Source organism: Rasamsonia byssochlamydoides (assembly GCF_041956645.1).
Source record: "Rasamsonia byssochlamydoides strain NRRL 3658 unplaced genomic scaffold VTN77scaffold_12, whole genome shotgun sequence".
In the NCBI taxonomy this organism is placed as follows: domain Eukaryota; kingdom Fungi; phylum Ascomycota; class Eurotiomycetes; order Eurotiales; family Trichocomaceae; genus Rasamsonia; species Rasamsonia byssochlamydoides.
This window is the reverse complement of record NW_027192395.1, coordinates 273,136-284,829: the sequence shown is the minus strand read 5'-3', so window position 1 is coordinate 284,829 and position 11,694 is coordinate 273,136. Positions and strand designations below refer to the sequence as shown.

Here is an 11,694-nt window from a genome sequence, read left to right as displayed (position 1 = left end):
AGTAAAAGACAAGCTTTGCAAACACCGTTCCAGCTGACGGACAGTCTCGATATTCATTACGTACGAAGTAGGCAGATAGTCAATAGAGGACTCCGTCAGGCAGCACATCTACAGTCACGGAGCGACAGTGTCAATCAAGTCTAGCCTTAGCACATGCGATACGAGGCGACAGACAGCCGAAGGATTATTCATATTGGACTGATATAAGATCTGCAAACCGAGAGATTTTCTAACATATCATATGGAAGTTCCTCAAACTTCCTTCATCAACTCTGCAACGGACGGAGATTTGATAGCAGGGAGGGGGGCATGGGAAGTTAACTGATTGATGATCGCATCCTCGTGTTGTTGCTCGTCCTCGATCTCTGGGCTAGTCCAGTAGTGAGAGAATAAAAGAGAGGTTGAGATGCCGGTTATTTGGTTGGCACGGATTCCAAACCTACTGGATTGCCAGGATCGAGAAACACGAGTTTGCGAGACCGTGAAGAGAACGCCATCCTAAATTCTGCAAACACAAAGGGAAACAGGACAGGAACACGCGATTAAAAACAAGGAGACAACACGCAACAAGAAAAAGGAGACGTCGACCAATTGCCAGCCAGATGATCCCATGAAGCACATGAGCCCTGTGATTTCGAACTATCCACATAACACCAGGGCAGACATGGCAACACAACGGAAAGACGAGAGCCATTGGAGAGCAGCACTAGTGCTAGAACAGCTTATCCACGGAGAACCGCCGCATGAGACCTCGAAAAGGAAACAAATAGTTTACAGAATACTGCACTTCTTCTTGTTCTTGGAAGGCTTGGTCAGGAGAGCGGCACGAGTGGCAGTTTCGAAGACTTCACGGACACCTTGGCCGGTACGGGCAGAGCATTCCAGGTACTTGTAGGCTCCAATCTTCTTGCGAACCTCCTCACCCTAGACAGAAAAAAAAAACGAATTAGCAACTGCTACACAAGACGATCCTGGAGACATGCTACACACCTGCTCGTAAGTAACCGGCCTCTGGGAGGTCTTGTTCAACTCATCAATGGTCTTCTGGTCGTCACGGAGATCAACCTTGCATCCCACAAGGATGATAGGAAGACCTTGGCAGAAGTGAAGAACCTCGGAAATCCACTAGAGGGAGAGAGATGTCAGCCTGAAGCAACCACCGATATTTGTTCTACGAGCTCACCTTCTCCTGCACGTTGTCCAACGAATCTGGGGAGTCGATTGCGAAGCAGATCAGGATGACATGCGAGTCTGGGTAGGAAAGAGGACGGAGACGGTCATAGTCTTCCTGACCAGCCGTATCCCAAAGAGCCAATTCGACATGCTTGCCATCGACCTCGACATCGGCAACATAGTTCTCGAAGACAGTGGGGACGTAGACCTAAACAGATATCAATCAGTCTGTCGAAAAAAAAAACCTATATACTGATCGGCTGCCTGGTGTGGACTGAGGCGACACGCGGCACCGGCGTCCAAGAGGGGGAGAAGAGGAGAGGCTAACCTCAGGGAAAGTGCCCTTGGAGAAGACGCTATGATGGTTCCAATGTCAGTCGGCTGCATTTTTCAGGCTAGAGAAAGTTGATCAAAGGACGGTATGAGATGGAGATAACTCACATCAGGAGACAGGTCTTACCGCAGGCACCATCACCCACGATGACGAGCTTGCGACGGATTTCAGCCATCTGCATCATGTTGAAAGACGACAGAGTTAGCAAATGAATCCCAGCCAGTACAACATGAGACAACAAGCAGAACCAGGTTGGAGACAGATTATGTGAGGAGAGAAGATGGAAGCTGCTGTTGACGTGGTATACGCGGGAGGCACTTTGACAAGGGCCTGGAAAAGGGTGTAACCTACGGTTTCGTGAGTAAGCGGTGCACTTGAAAGGAAATGAGCCGGGGTCTAGAAAGAGGGAAAAGACAAAAGGTCGTGAAGATGCTCGATGGCAAGGAGAATGGACGGCTCTTTGAGATTGATGATGGTTTCTGGAGGAGAGGATGGGATCGGGGGTTGTATGGGAGACCAGACAGACAACTGGGCTAGAGGTTAGAGGTTCCTTAGGTTATCGGTAAGGTTGACTAAAGGGCTAAGACTAAGACTCTTTTCGGGCGCCTTCCCTGGTCGCTGGCTGCAGTGCTGAGAGCCTTGTTCTGGGCGGCAGGTACCATACGGTACCGAACAATACACCACACAGGCTGCCCCCAGCACAGCACAGTCCACAGTCCACACACAGGGCAGATCCCTTGGTATGTGTGTGGCTTGTGTGGAATCTCTTGTGACCGTGGCTGAGGGCTTACTCTTTTGCGATAGTGGCCGACCAGGGACCACTGAGGCAAAGGGGCCGGGCAATGGCAGCGTCAGCAGCGCGCGGCCACGCCCCTTTTGGAGTGGTGTTGCCAGGAGGAATCCCTCTAGTGGCTCTCCTAATTACCACGACCACAGAGTCTTATCCAAGCATCTCCTTTAATATTGTATTTGCCATTATAGCAGTGGCTGTTCATAGGGAGTGCCTGCCTAGGATGAAACTATGGAGTATCTATAACCCATTCTATGTCTCCAGACAATGGATCAGCCTTGCTCAGATACTATCGTTAGCAACACCCACACCCAGAGGGCATATGAGCTGATCGATGATCCCTGTGGATGCCTAGGCTGACTGCCAGACACTGGCACAGGCAAACAGTGCGGCCAGGCCAAATAACGTGCGGCAAACTGTTTCAGCGGGTCAGCAGGGTCCACCACTGCCGGCGTATCACGACAGGACACGGCCCTTTGAGGCTTGGGACTATTGCATGGCCGTCTGTGCTCCTTCTCTCAAGAGCGCCTACCTCTCCACATACAAACAAGGATGGAATCCTAGACATCGGCCTTCGATGAAACACCATGTGCCAATGAGTCGTGTCTTTGGCGGATGGACTCCCTAAATGAGAGACTGACGAATAAGTATGCGTCAAGTTAGCTGTCAAAATAATCCTGCACGGATGACCGTTGAAACGAAGCAATCCAGGGATGGTAAGTTGGTAATATTTTCGGTACAGCCGTCGTGTGGCGGTGCAAGGCGATTAAATACCTGACATGGATGGAGTACCGAATCGATACCTGAATCATGTGAGTAACTGGTCCTATTATCCTGGAAAGTCTTTTGAATATTACAGGCGGAAGACCTTCATTAATTTCACGAAATCTACCCACTGTTTTCCTTGGAACGATTTTAGTGTTAGGTACCGTATAGAGCATAACAATACTTGAGGACTCGGGTAGCACAGCCACAATCAAACTATCTGGTACTGTACTTGATAGACCCGCGAGGAAGGCACCATTATGGCGCAGAAATTTGTAGGACTATCTATGAAATTCCTTTGGCGTTACGAAGTATATGAAACTCTTAAGACCGTAACTATCGCCTCTTCTGGGTTGCCTGACAGGATATCTTTGGAGGGGAAAGAGAGGAACAATTCTGATATCGACAACAATCCTATCTAGGTAGAAACGCTGTTGCCAGTTGGTCAAGTCCACCTGCCTACCTAGGTAGATGAACAGGAACGAACTTAGCTGGTGTACGGAGTAGAGGCCTGTACAGAGTTTGCCCTTGTCATGTCGATCCATTCGGGTAACTTCGGTGCTTTGCGACGATCTGATCACGGGGTTTTGGCGCGCAACATGGCCGCGATTTCGGTCACGTGATCGTTCCAGGTCCCAATTTTCTAGCGGAGCTGTCCAACATCCGAGAGACTGGAGTTGAGGAGATAACTAGCCATTGTTCGTCCCTTTCGATGCACCATGCAGAAAGTCATTCGGCGGACCGCTCTGGCCCGGAACCAGGCTCAGCGGAAAGCGAGAATTGCCGCCAAGAAGGAGCAGCGCGAAGAATGGAAGGAATCGCTGAGGCAGCGCTTCATTCAGGAGCGGTTGCGGCTTGACGCTGAGCGTGAGGAAAGATTAAGACGTCGGGAAGATTGGATGCGAGGTCCTCTGGCACCGAAACGAGATGCGGGTGTGCAAGCAGAATATTATGGTTCCCTGCCTCCTGAAGCGCTGCAGATGCCGAAGGTTCCTAAACACCTCCGAAGGAAATACATCAATTTTGCTCCCGGAGATCGAGTCTGCATCATGAAAGGACGAGACAAGGGGAAAATCTGCGAGATCGTTAGAGTGGATCCTGAGACGGAAACTGTCACTGTCAAGGACCAGAATATGGTAACAGCCCTGCACACTTTTGTCCTCGTATTTGGATCGTGGAATGGGTGCTGACTCTTTCTTGCCAATGATGATAGGCTGATGTCCACACCCCCAAATGGCTCAACGAAGCATACGGAAGCCAACGTCCCTACAATACTCTGGCTTTGCCGATCCCAATGGACGATGTCCGTCTGGTCGTTGCTCTGGATGACCCCGTCACGGGCAATGCTCGTGATGTCTTAGTCGAACACATTCACGCAGGGGGCCCATTTTTGGAGCGACCGTACGGCTCGACCACCCCAAGGCATACGAGGTATATAGCAGGTGATAACATTGAAATCCCTTGGCCAAAGGAAAACCAGGCACCTCAGTTCAAGGACCAGCCTTGGGATACCTTGCGGATGGAAGTGGAAACTCCGACATGGATCCCGTCACTGTTGCACCCGCCATTTGAGAGCAGCATCCTGGATGAACTGAGGAACAAGTACTCGAAATACCGGACGCGGCACGATCCTGAATGGGTTGAGGCGAAGAAGCTGGAGGACCTCAAAGAGGAATATCTCAAGACCAGAACTCTGTTGACCCCCAAGGGTGAACTCCGGGCCAAGCGCCTGAAGGAGAAGGAGGAGGCAAGAAAGGCGAAACTTGATGCCGATGGGAACTATATCATGGACAAAGAGACGGCAAATTTCATCGAACGTTTCATGCAGCAGAAAGCCGCAAAAGAGCAGACTCCTGCTGCTTGATTTGGTGTCATTTTCAGCAGCTTTCAGTTCATTTTACCTAAACACATGTACTTGACAACTGTATTTTACTGTAGGATTTTGGAGTAAAAGGTCACTCGGCATCTATAGTTACCAAGGAAGAGAAATTTTATTCCATTGTATTCCATCACACATGCCCTTGTTATCTTGACTGGTTTTGGATTAAGCTGTCGTAAGTGTGCTCTTTTTCATTGGCCCAGAGGGTCAAAGAAGGAGCACCTGGTCGGCCGCCAAGGAGGAGAGTAGTTCGAGCCCAACACGGTATCTCCCAGCAGTTTTCCACCACATCACATCGCACCTGACAAAAAACAAGCTTCTTCTTTCAAAATTGCCTTAGAAGCCATATAATATGGCTTTCGCGGCAGTCAATTCCTCAGCAAACAGGAAAGCCTTCTCCGTGGTGGATACGTCTGTCGGCGACCAATCGTTGCCTGCAGTAGACTACTCGGTCATTGACAAAGCCTTTGCGGCGGACGCCTCGCTCAGAAAGCGCGTCTACGATGCGATCAGTACGCGACTTACTCCCCCAGTGCGCTGATAGATGCTAACTATTTATCTTACTAGGTGCTTCGCCTCAGCATGGGCCTCTCTTCCAAGACATCGCCAGATACACCTACAGCCTAAGCGCCAGAACTCAGACTGCGGTCTCCCAACCTGTACAGCCAGTTGAAGAAGAACATGCTATAAAGAAACGAAAGCTACAGAATGGAGACGCTTTAAGGAGCTCTGCGGCCGTGTCCGACCTGACTGCGGATGCTCCTTTGCAATTTTACGTGCAAGATGTGTCTTTTGCGGTCCCACAGCGTAAGAAGCTGGCGCTGGAGATGACAGCTGCGGGCGGCTATCTCCGGGCAAGAAACCAGACTTCCAAGGAAATCGAATTTGGGCTCGCGATGGGAAAGATCCGTAAGTGCAATGATTTGCGTTCGGTGACGAGAGTTTGGAATCCGTTCTGATGATATGTGGTCGTGAGCAGAACATGTACTTTGTCTCCCTGTACCCGAGAAATCTCAGCGACAGTTCAATTTCTGCGTTATCCCCAAGTACGGCGATGGGATCACACCTCCTCCGGATGGCGAGGCGATCCCGGAGTCTATGGTGTGGACCGTTGCAGATGGTCCGCCTAAGGCAGCATACTCAGGGAGCGGGCAACAGTTTGGCGACGAGGAGACTGCTGAGGCTCTTATAAGAAGGATGCTGAATGAGACCCTTGGTCACACCAAGGTTATACGGCCCGATGAGCGAGAATTCGTGAGCGCGATGCCCGAAGCGCATCGCAAGGGCGAGAAAGCATACCATGTGAAAGCCTTCCGTGGCAGTAAAGAAGGTATGCTCCCGTATAACCCCAAACCAGATGGCGGGCATACGTTGACCTATCTAATTTTGATGCAGGCTATCTCTTCTTCCTTTCTACCGGCATCTTCTTCGGTTTCAAGAAACCACTCCTATTCTTTGCGTTCGAGAACATCGAGTCCATCTCGTATACATCCGTTCTCCAGAGGACTTTTAACCTCAACATAGCCACTCGCATTGATTCCAGCCAGGGGACCCAGGAGTATGAGTTTGCAATGATTGATCAGGCCGACCATGCTGGAATTGACGCATATGTGAAAAGACACGGTCTCCAGGACGCCAGTCTGGCGGAAGCCCGACGCGCAAAGAAGTACAACGTCAATGCAGCAAAGGGTGGCGAGGAGACTGGCGATGGTGAGATGGGGCAGGAGAGTGAGCTGCAAAAGGCCGAGCGTGAGCTGCAGGATCAGGAGGATGAAGAAGAGGAGGACTATGATCCGGGCAGCGAGGGCGACAGTGATGGAAGCGGATCGAGCAGTGAGGAAGAGGACGGCGAAGGTGAGGGCGAAGAATATGATGACGAAGGGAGAGATTTGGTGAAGGAAGAGCTCGGAAGCGAGGCTGAGGAGATTCCTCCGGATGAGCTGTAGAGGTTAGTGGACAGTACACTATCTTGTACTGGCGTCCGTTGTTGGTTCATGGGACGGGTAGCCGTGTCTGTTTATCCGGATAGGAACAATATCCCAAGATTAGATGTTATGAGTGTCCTACTGGGTGGGACGATCAAGGCATCTTGGTTAGATAATGACGCAGAATCCAAAAGATACTATCGTTTCGCCGAGAAAGAAGCAAGATGGACATCAAACAGGATTCCAGAAATACGGAGTATATCCCATGAACTAGCTAGTTATCGTTGATCTTGAACTCTGATTGTTCTTTCGCCCCTTTCAGGGTGCAGAGGGGATCGATAGTCAACCACGATTAATCATTACCAAGATACTCTTCTGTACTCCGTAGAGATGGACATCCGACGAACTGATGTCAGTCCTGTCAAAAATTGATCTTAGATCCGCACTATGTGCTTCTAGTTCCTGAACCAGCTCAGATCTCGGCTTGACTCGCTTGACACGCGTAAGGACCCCAGGCTCCGACTATCGATTGCAACCTACCGGCTCCGTGGCCCAGGGGTAAGAACCAACCGACGAGCAGCGTACAGGAAAAAGCTGAAGCCTGAATGAAGTGCTTGCAAATGTAGCGAAGCGATCCAATAGGGTCCCCCAGTCACCAATATCACCAATAACTGCTGGAAAAACGCAGGTGAGTCGTCTGGCGGCGACATGGCGGCCGTTGGTTGGCGTGGGCGGCAGGCCGGCGGAAGCCGAGTTTGCAGCAGTTCTACTACTCCGTCTCTGTACAGCACCGTACAGCTACTAATCCCTAGGATCGCCCTCAGGTTGACTCCGCATCCAACACTGGTTGGCCAGGAGCTGCGGAGAGAGTTCAAGACCTGGCCGTACGTACAGAGGACGTTCCTCCTGCTCCGTAGCACCGAGTACAGATACAGTAGCTAACCAGTTCATTACTAGTCTACAAAGAACAGATCATCACGCGATATGGGGCTATGACGCTGTGCATTCCTCACGAGAGTGTTGGACCAGGCAGGCATTCATGTACGGAGTACGGAGTACTCCGTATATACCTCTGTGTTATCTACAACGAATCACTCTTCTGATTGCTGGGATTTGCCAGCTCACAGCGAGGGCCGTCAGCCGTTGCGTCTTGCAGTATGCACCGTACGACTCTGTACTGCGTGTCAACGATGGGCGCCACACTGCCAGGGGGCGCTAACCGCGAACAGGGCTAGGGAGCCAGCGCCTAACAAAGAGCAGCGCACAGAGGGAGCTCCGACCGCAGCTTGCCCGCCGGCACCCAGGCAGTACAGTACGCAGTAGTAGTGGACGTGTTATGTGGCCACCAGTAGGAGCAGAGAGGGAGAGGTATGTAGATATGGAGTAATTGCTCGGAAGACGCCGCATTCCAGCCAGCATCGATGATTGTTCAGAGCAAGCGGCAATAATGGCGAACAAGATCCCTGGAGGACAGCACGGAGGACCTGCCTTAAAAATCAAAGGCCAAAGAAAAAAACCCCCAAGTAGGCCTGGGCTAACCCTGGTTAGGCCGAGTCGCCTACTTAAATTCTAATAGTCTAATAGTCCGGAATCATCAGGCTGTCTCGGGCGGTGCAGCAGTAGTCCCCAACTACCCAGTCTTAGTCCCTATTCTATTCCTCTTCCTTAGTCAGGCCCCCCCAGCCGCCTCTCTCTCCAGATCTTCTCCCGGCTCTCTCCCATTCGACTCAGCACCTTACCTGCTGCTGTCTTCCCTCTCTCTTCCTCTCCCTCTCCTCTCACCCTCACCCTCATCCTCGCCTGTCGCCCTCCCCTCTCCACCGCCGTTCAGTGCGGTTCTCCTTCTGCCACGCAGCTGGCCGTCCCAGCTGGCTGTCTCGGATTCCCTCCCCCTATCACCGGCTTCTCCCTCTCCGCGGTTTCTCGTTATTGCGCGTGCCTCGATCCCGACTTGCCAATTGCTGTCTCGCCTGGTCTCAACGACAATCCGGACCAATCTGCCCCCGACTGTCCCTGACGACCTCTCTCGTGCTTTCATATCGAGGCCGTGCCATCGTCTGGCCACCCGTCTGCACGAATATCTGAGCTGCACCTGGTATCTATGCAGCTGGCTGCTCTCGTGCCATCTTGAGAAAGAGGAACGGGAACCTTTGAGCAGGTAGGTTGACCAGTCCTGCCATTGTGATTCCTGACGAATATGCCGATGCATTCGTTGTGATTGCCTTGCTGACGTCTTTCGCGAATGAAGACGTGATCCTAGACCCCTTATCGTTCAAGAGTCAAGCAATTACTGGAAATAGCACCCGCGATGGCCTCCTCCTCATCCAATGTCGTCGGTGTTCACTACCGAGTGGGCAAGAAGATCGGTGAAGGTTCCTTTGGTGTGATCTTTGAGGGGACGAACCTGTTGAACAGCCAGCAGGTTGCCATCAAGTTTGTACGTTCACTGGTCTATCGGCAGTCCATATGTTATGATGCTGACAAGACATAAGGAACCCCGGAAGAGTGATGCTCCCCAGCTCCGGGACGAGTACCGGACATACAAGATACTAGTCGGATGTCGTACGTGTTGAGTCATTATCTCTTATTGCTATCCTGTTTTTGCTGATCCTTCCCCAGCGGGTATCCCCAACGTCTACTACTTCGGCCAGGAGGGCCTGCACAACATCCTGGTGATCGACTTGCTGGGTCCGAGTCTCGAGGACCTATTCGACCACTGCAACCGACGATTCTCTATCAAGACCGTGGTCATGGTTGCGAAGCAGATGGTGGGTTTATAAGTCTACTTCTACACCGTCCATGCTAATTAATTAACGTGTCCCAGCTCTCACGCGTGCAAACGATTCATGAGAAGAATCTGATCTATCGGGACATCAAGCCCGACAACTTCCTCATTGGCCGTCCCGGCACCAAGGCTGCCAATGTGATTCATGTCGTCGACTTTGGTATGGCTAAACAGTACCGAGACCCCAAGACCAAGCAGCATATTCCGTATCGGGAGCGAAAGTCGCTGTCTGGTACAGCGCGCTACATGAGTATCAACACTCATCTGGGACGGGAACAATCGCGACGAGATGACTTGGAGGCTCTAGGACATGTCTTCATGTACTTCTTGCGAGGTGGTCTTCCTTGGCAGGGCCTGAAAGCGGCCACCAACAAGCAGAAGTATGAGAAGATTGGCGAGAAGAAGCAGACGACGCCGATCAAAGAGCTGTGCGAGGGATTTCCAGGTAATTTAAGATTTCATTCATGCTCATTGTTGATCCGCTAACGGTCGAACACAGAGGAGTTCAGCAAGTATCTGACCTACGTCCGGAACCTTGGTTTCGAGGACACGCCCGACTACGATTACTTGCGAGACCTCCTCACGCAGGCCTTGAAGAACACTGGAGAAGTGGAGGATGGGGAGTATGACTGGATGAAGCTGAACAACGGGAGGGGTTGGGAGTACAAGTCCTACTCGTCTCAGCACCACCAACACCCTCAACAGCAGGGGCCGAACCCGTCTGGACGCGAACTGCATGGGACCCCAGCTCGAACGAACCCGAGACCCGGAATCACCGCCGACCGTTTAAACGCCGCGCAACCCCCGCCCCCGTCCCCAGCGAAAGCTGGAGCCGGGAAAACGCGCGAGCGGCCAAACGCCCCAGGTGGGCCGCAGCAAGCAAAACGTCAAAGCGGCACGGCGGGGGTTCTCGAGACAGCGACGCCAGCAGCATCGACTCAGGCTCAGTTCCAGAACTCGAACGCCAATCTTCCGGGCCGTCTGCCCAGTCCCGGCAATAATAATAATAATCAGCCAGCGACCGGCAACCAGCAGCAGCAGCAGCAGCAGCAGGTTTCCGGCGGCGGTATGCAAGGTACCAACGAGCCGCAGCCCACTTTTTTTCAGAAAGCCATGAGGGCGCTGTGTTGCGGTACGGGCCGAAAATCTTGATATAAAAAAATTTTTTTTATTACCGGCGATTCGCCATGTGACTAATAACCGCGGCAGGTTGAGCTCGACTCGCCGCAGATTAATTTGATTTTTTTTTTCTGTATCCATGTTAATATCGTCCTCTGATATCGTCCTCTGATCCACATCGGGTTTGTGTTTCGGGTTACACATCTTTCCACGCGCGTGCAAGACACACACAAGTACCTGCTTTTTCGAAAGTCTTTGAATTTCGTTTGATGCTTCTTGAACCGGTTTCGAACAATCTGCACAGGGACACGCTCGCTTTACGACGGCACGGTCATGATGGAATTGCGGTTTGTTGTTTTTAATATCTTAACTTGCACCTCGCGTTGGAAACGAATCGAATCTTTGGGGGGGTTCTATCGCTGCGCTGCTTCGGAAATCTCGCCATCACCTCACCCGAAAAGAAAAGATCATGCTCTCACTTTCCCCTGTTAGACTTGCTACATCCCGGACCCGCCAAGTTATCGCAAGAGCAGTATTCTGGTTCCTGTGTTGTTTTTCTCATATCACTCATTTAATGGCGCTTACATTTTTTGGACCGGTGAAAATTGGGAGCGTGTTTGTTTTTACATTTCCAATTATTTAATGATAGAAGAGCCCTCTTGCCTGTAGTGGGTGATTCAACATACATGTACCTCGGTCAGACCTAGTCTAGGCCTTGTGTTCCTGTCTGTCTGTTCTGTTCCTGGCCTCGACTGACATGACAGAGACTGGACTGGACCGGACCGGACCGAGAAAGAAAAAAAAATCAACTAAAAAAAATAAATTACAGGAAATGGCATCATAACCTGGGGTTGGATGGTGTGAAGGAGTATGTAGTGTGGGAGGAGTGGCCTGGAGTGTCACGATTGTTTCGTTTCGTTTCCT

At 51.3% G+C, this 11,694-nt stretch overlaps 5 protein-coding genes across 5 annotated transcripts; 4 read left to right on the top strand and 1 right to left on the bottom strand.

The window, feature by feature from the left end:
* Positions 1-771: 771 nt before the first annotated feature.
* On the bottom strand, positions 772-1,682 carry VTN77DRAFT_1233 (uncharacterized protein; the record flags this gene model as incomplete). Its single annotated transcript, XM_069416942.1, has 5 exons — positions 772-924; positions 991-1,125; positions 1,184-1,381; positions 1,502-1,529; positions 1,615-1,682. 5 exons carry the CDS (start codon positions 1,680-1,682, stop codon positions 772-774), a joined length of 582 nt encoding a protein of 193 aa, XP_069280187.1.
* A 2,099-nt stretch (positions 1,683-3,781) lies between these two features.
* On the top strand, positions 3,782-4,926 carry VTN77DRAFT_1232 (mitochondrial 54S ribosomal protein uL24m; the record flags this gene model as incomplete). The annotated part of the gene is made up of 2 exons (XM_069416941.1): positions 3,782-4,198; positions 4,276-4,926. The coding sequence occupies 2 exons, from the start codon at positions 3,782-3,784 to the stop codon at positions 4,924-4,926; spliced, it is 1,068 nt and encodes a 355-aa protein (XP_069280186.1).
* A 367-nt stretch (positions 4,927-5,293) lies between these two features.
* Positions 5,294-6,887, top strand: VTN77DRAFT_1231 (uncharacterized protein; the record flags this gene model as incomplete). The annotated part of the gene is made up of 4 exons (XM_069416940.1): positions 5,294-5,453; positions 5,509-5,850; positions 5,921-6,271; positions 6,337-6,887. The coding sequence occupies 4 exons, from the start codon at positions 5,294-5,296 to the stop codon at positions 6,885-6,887; spliced, it is 1,404 nt and encodes a 467-aa protein (XP_069280185.1).
* A 369-nt stretch (positions 6,888-7,256) lies between these two features.
* VTN77DRAFT_1230 (uncharacterized protein) lies at positions 7,257-8,101 on the top strand (the record flags this gene model as incomplete). Its single annotated transcript, XM_069416939.1, has 6 exons — positions 7,257-7,277; positions 7,326-7,424; positions 7,555-7,619; positions 7,679-7,750; positions 7,824-7,907; positions 7,987-8,101. The coding sequence occupies 6 exons, from the start codon at positions 7,257-7,259 to the stop codon at positions 8,099-8,101; spliced, it is 456 nt and encodes a 151-aa protein (XP_069280184.1).
* A 1,073-nt stretch (positions 8,102-9,174) lies between these two features.
* On the top strand, positions 9,175-10,803 carry VTN77DRAFT_1229 (uncharacterized protein; the record flags this gene model as incomplete). The annotated part of the gene is made up of 5 exons (XM_069416937.1): positions 9,175-9,303; positions 9,359-9,428; positions 9,486-9,634; positions 9,691-10,096; positions 10,151-10,803. The coding sequence occupies 5 exons, from the start codon at positions 9,175-9,177 to the stop codon at positions 10,801-10,803; spliced, it is 1,407 nt and encodes a 468-aa protein (XP_069280183.1).
* Positions 10,804-11,694: the final 891 nt, after the last annotated feature.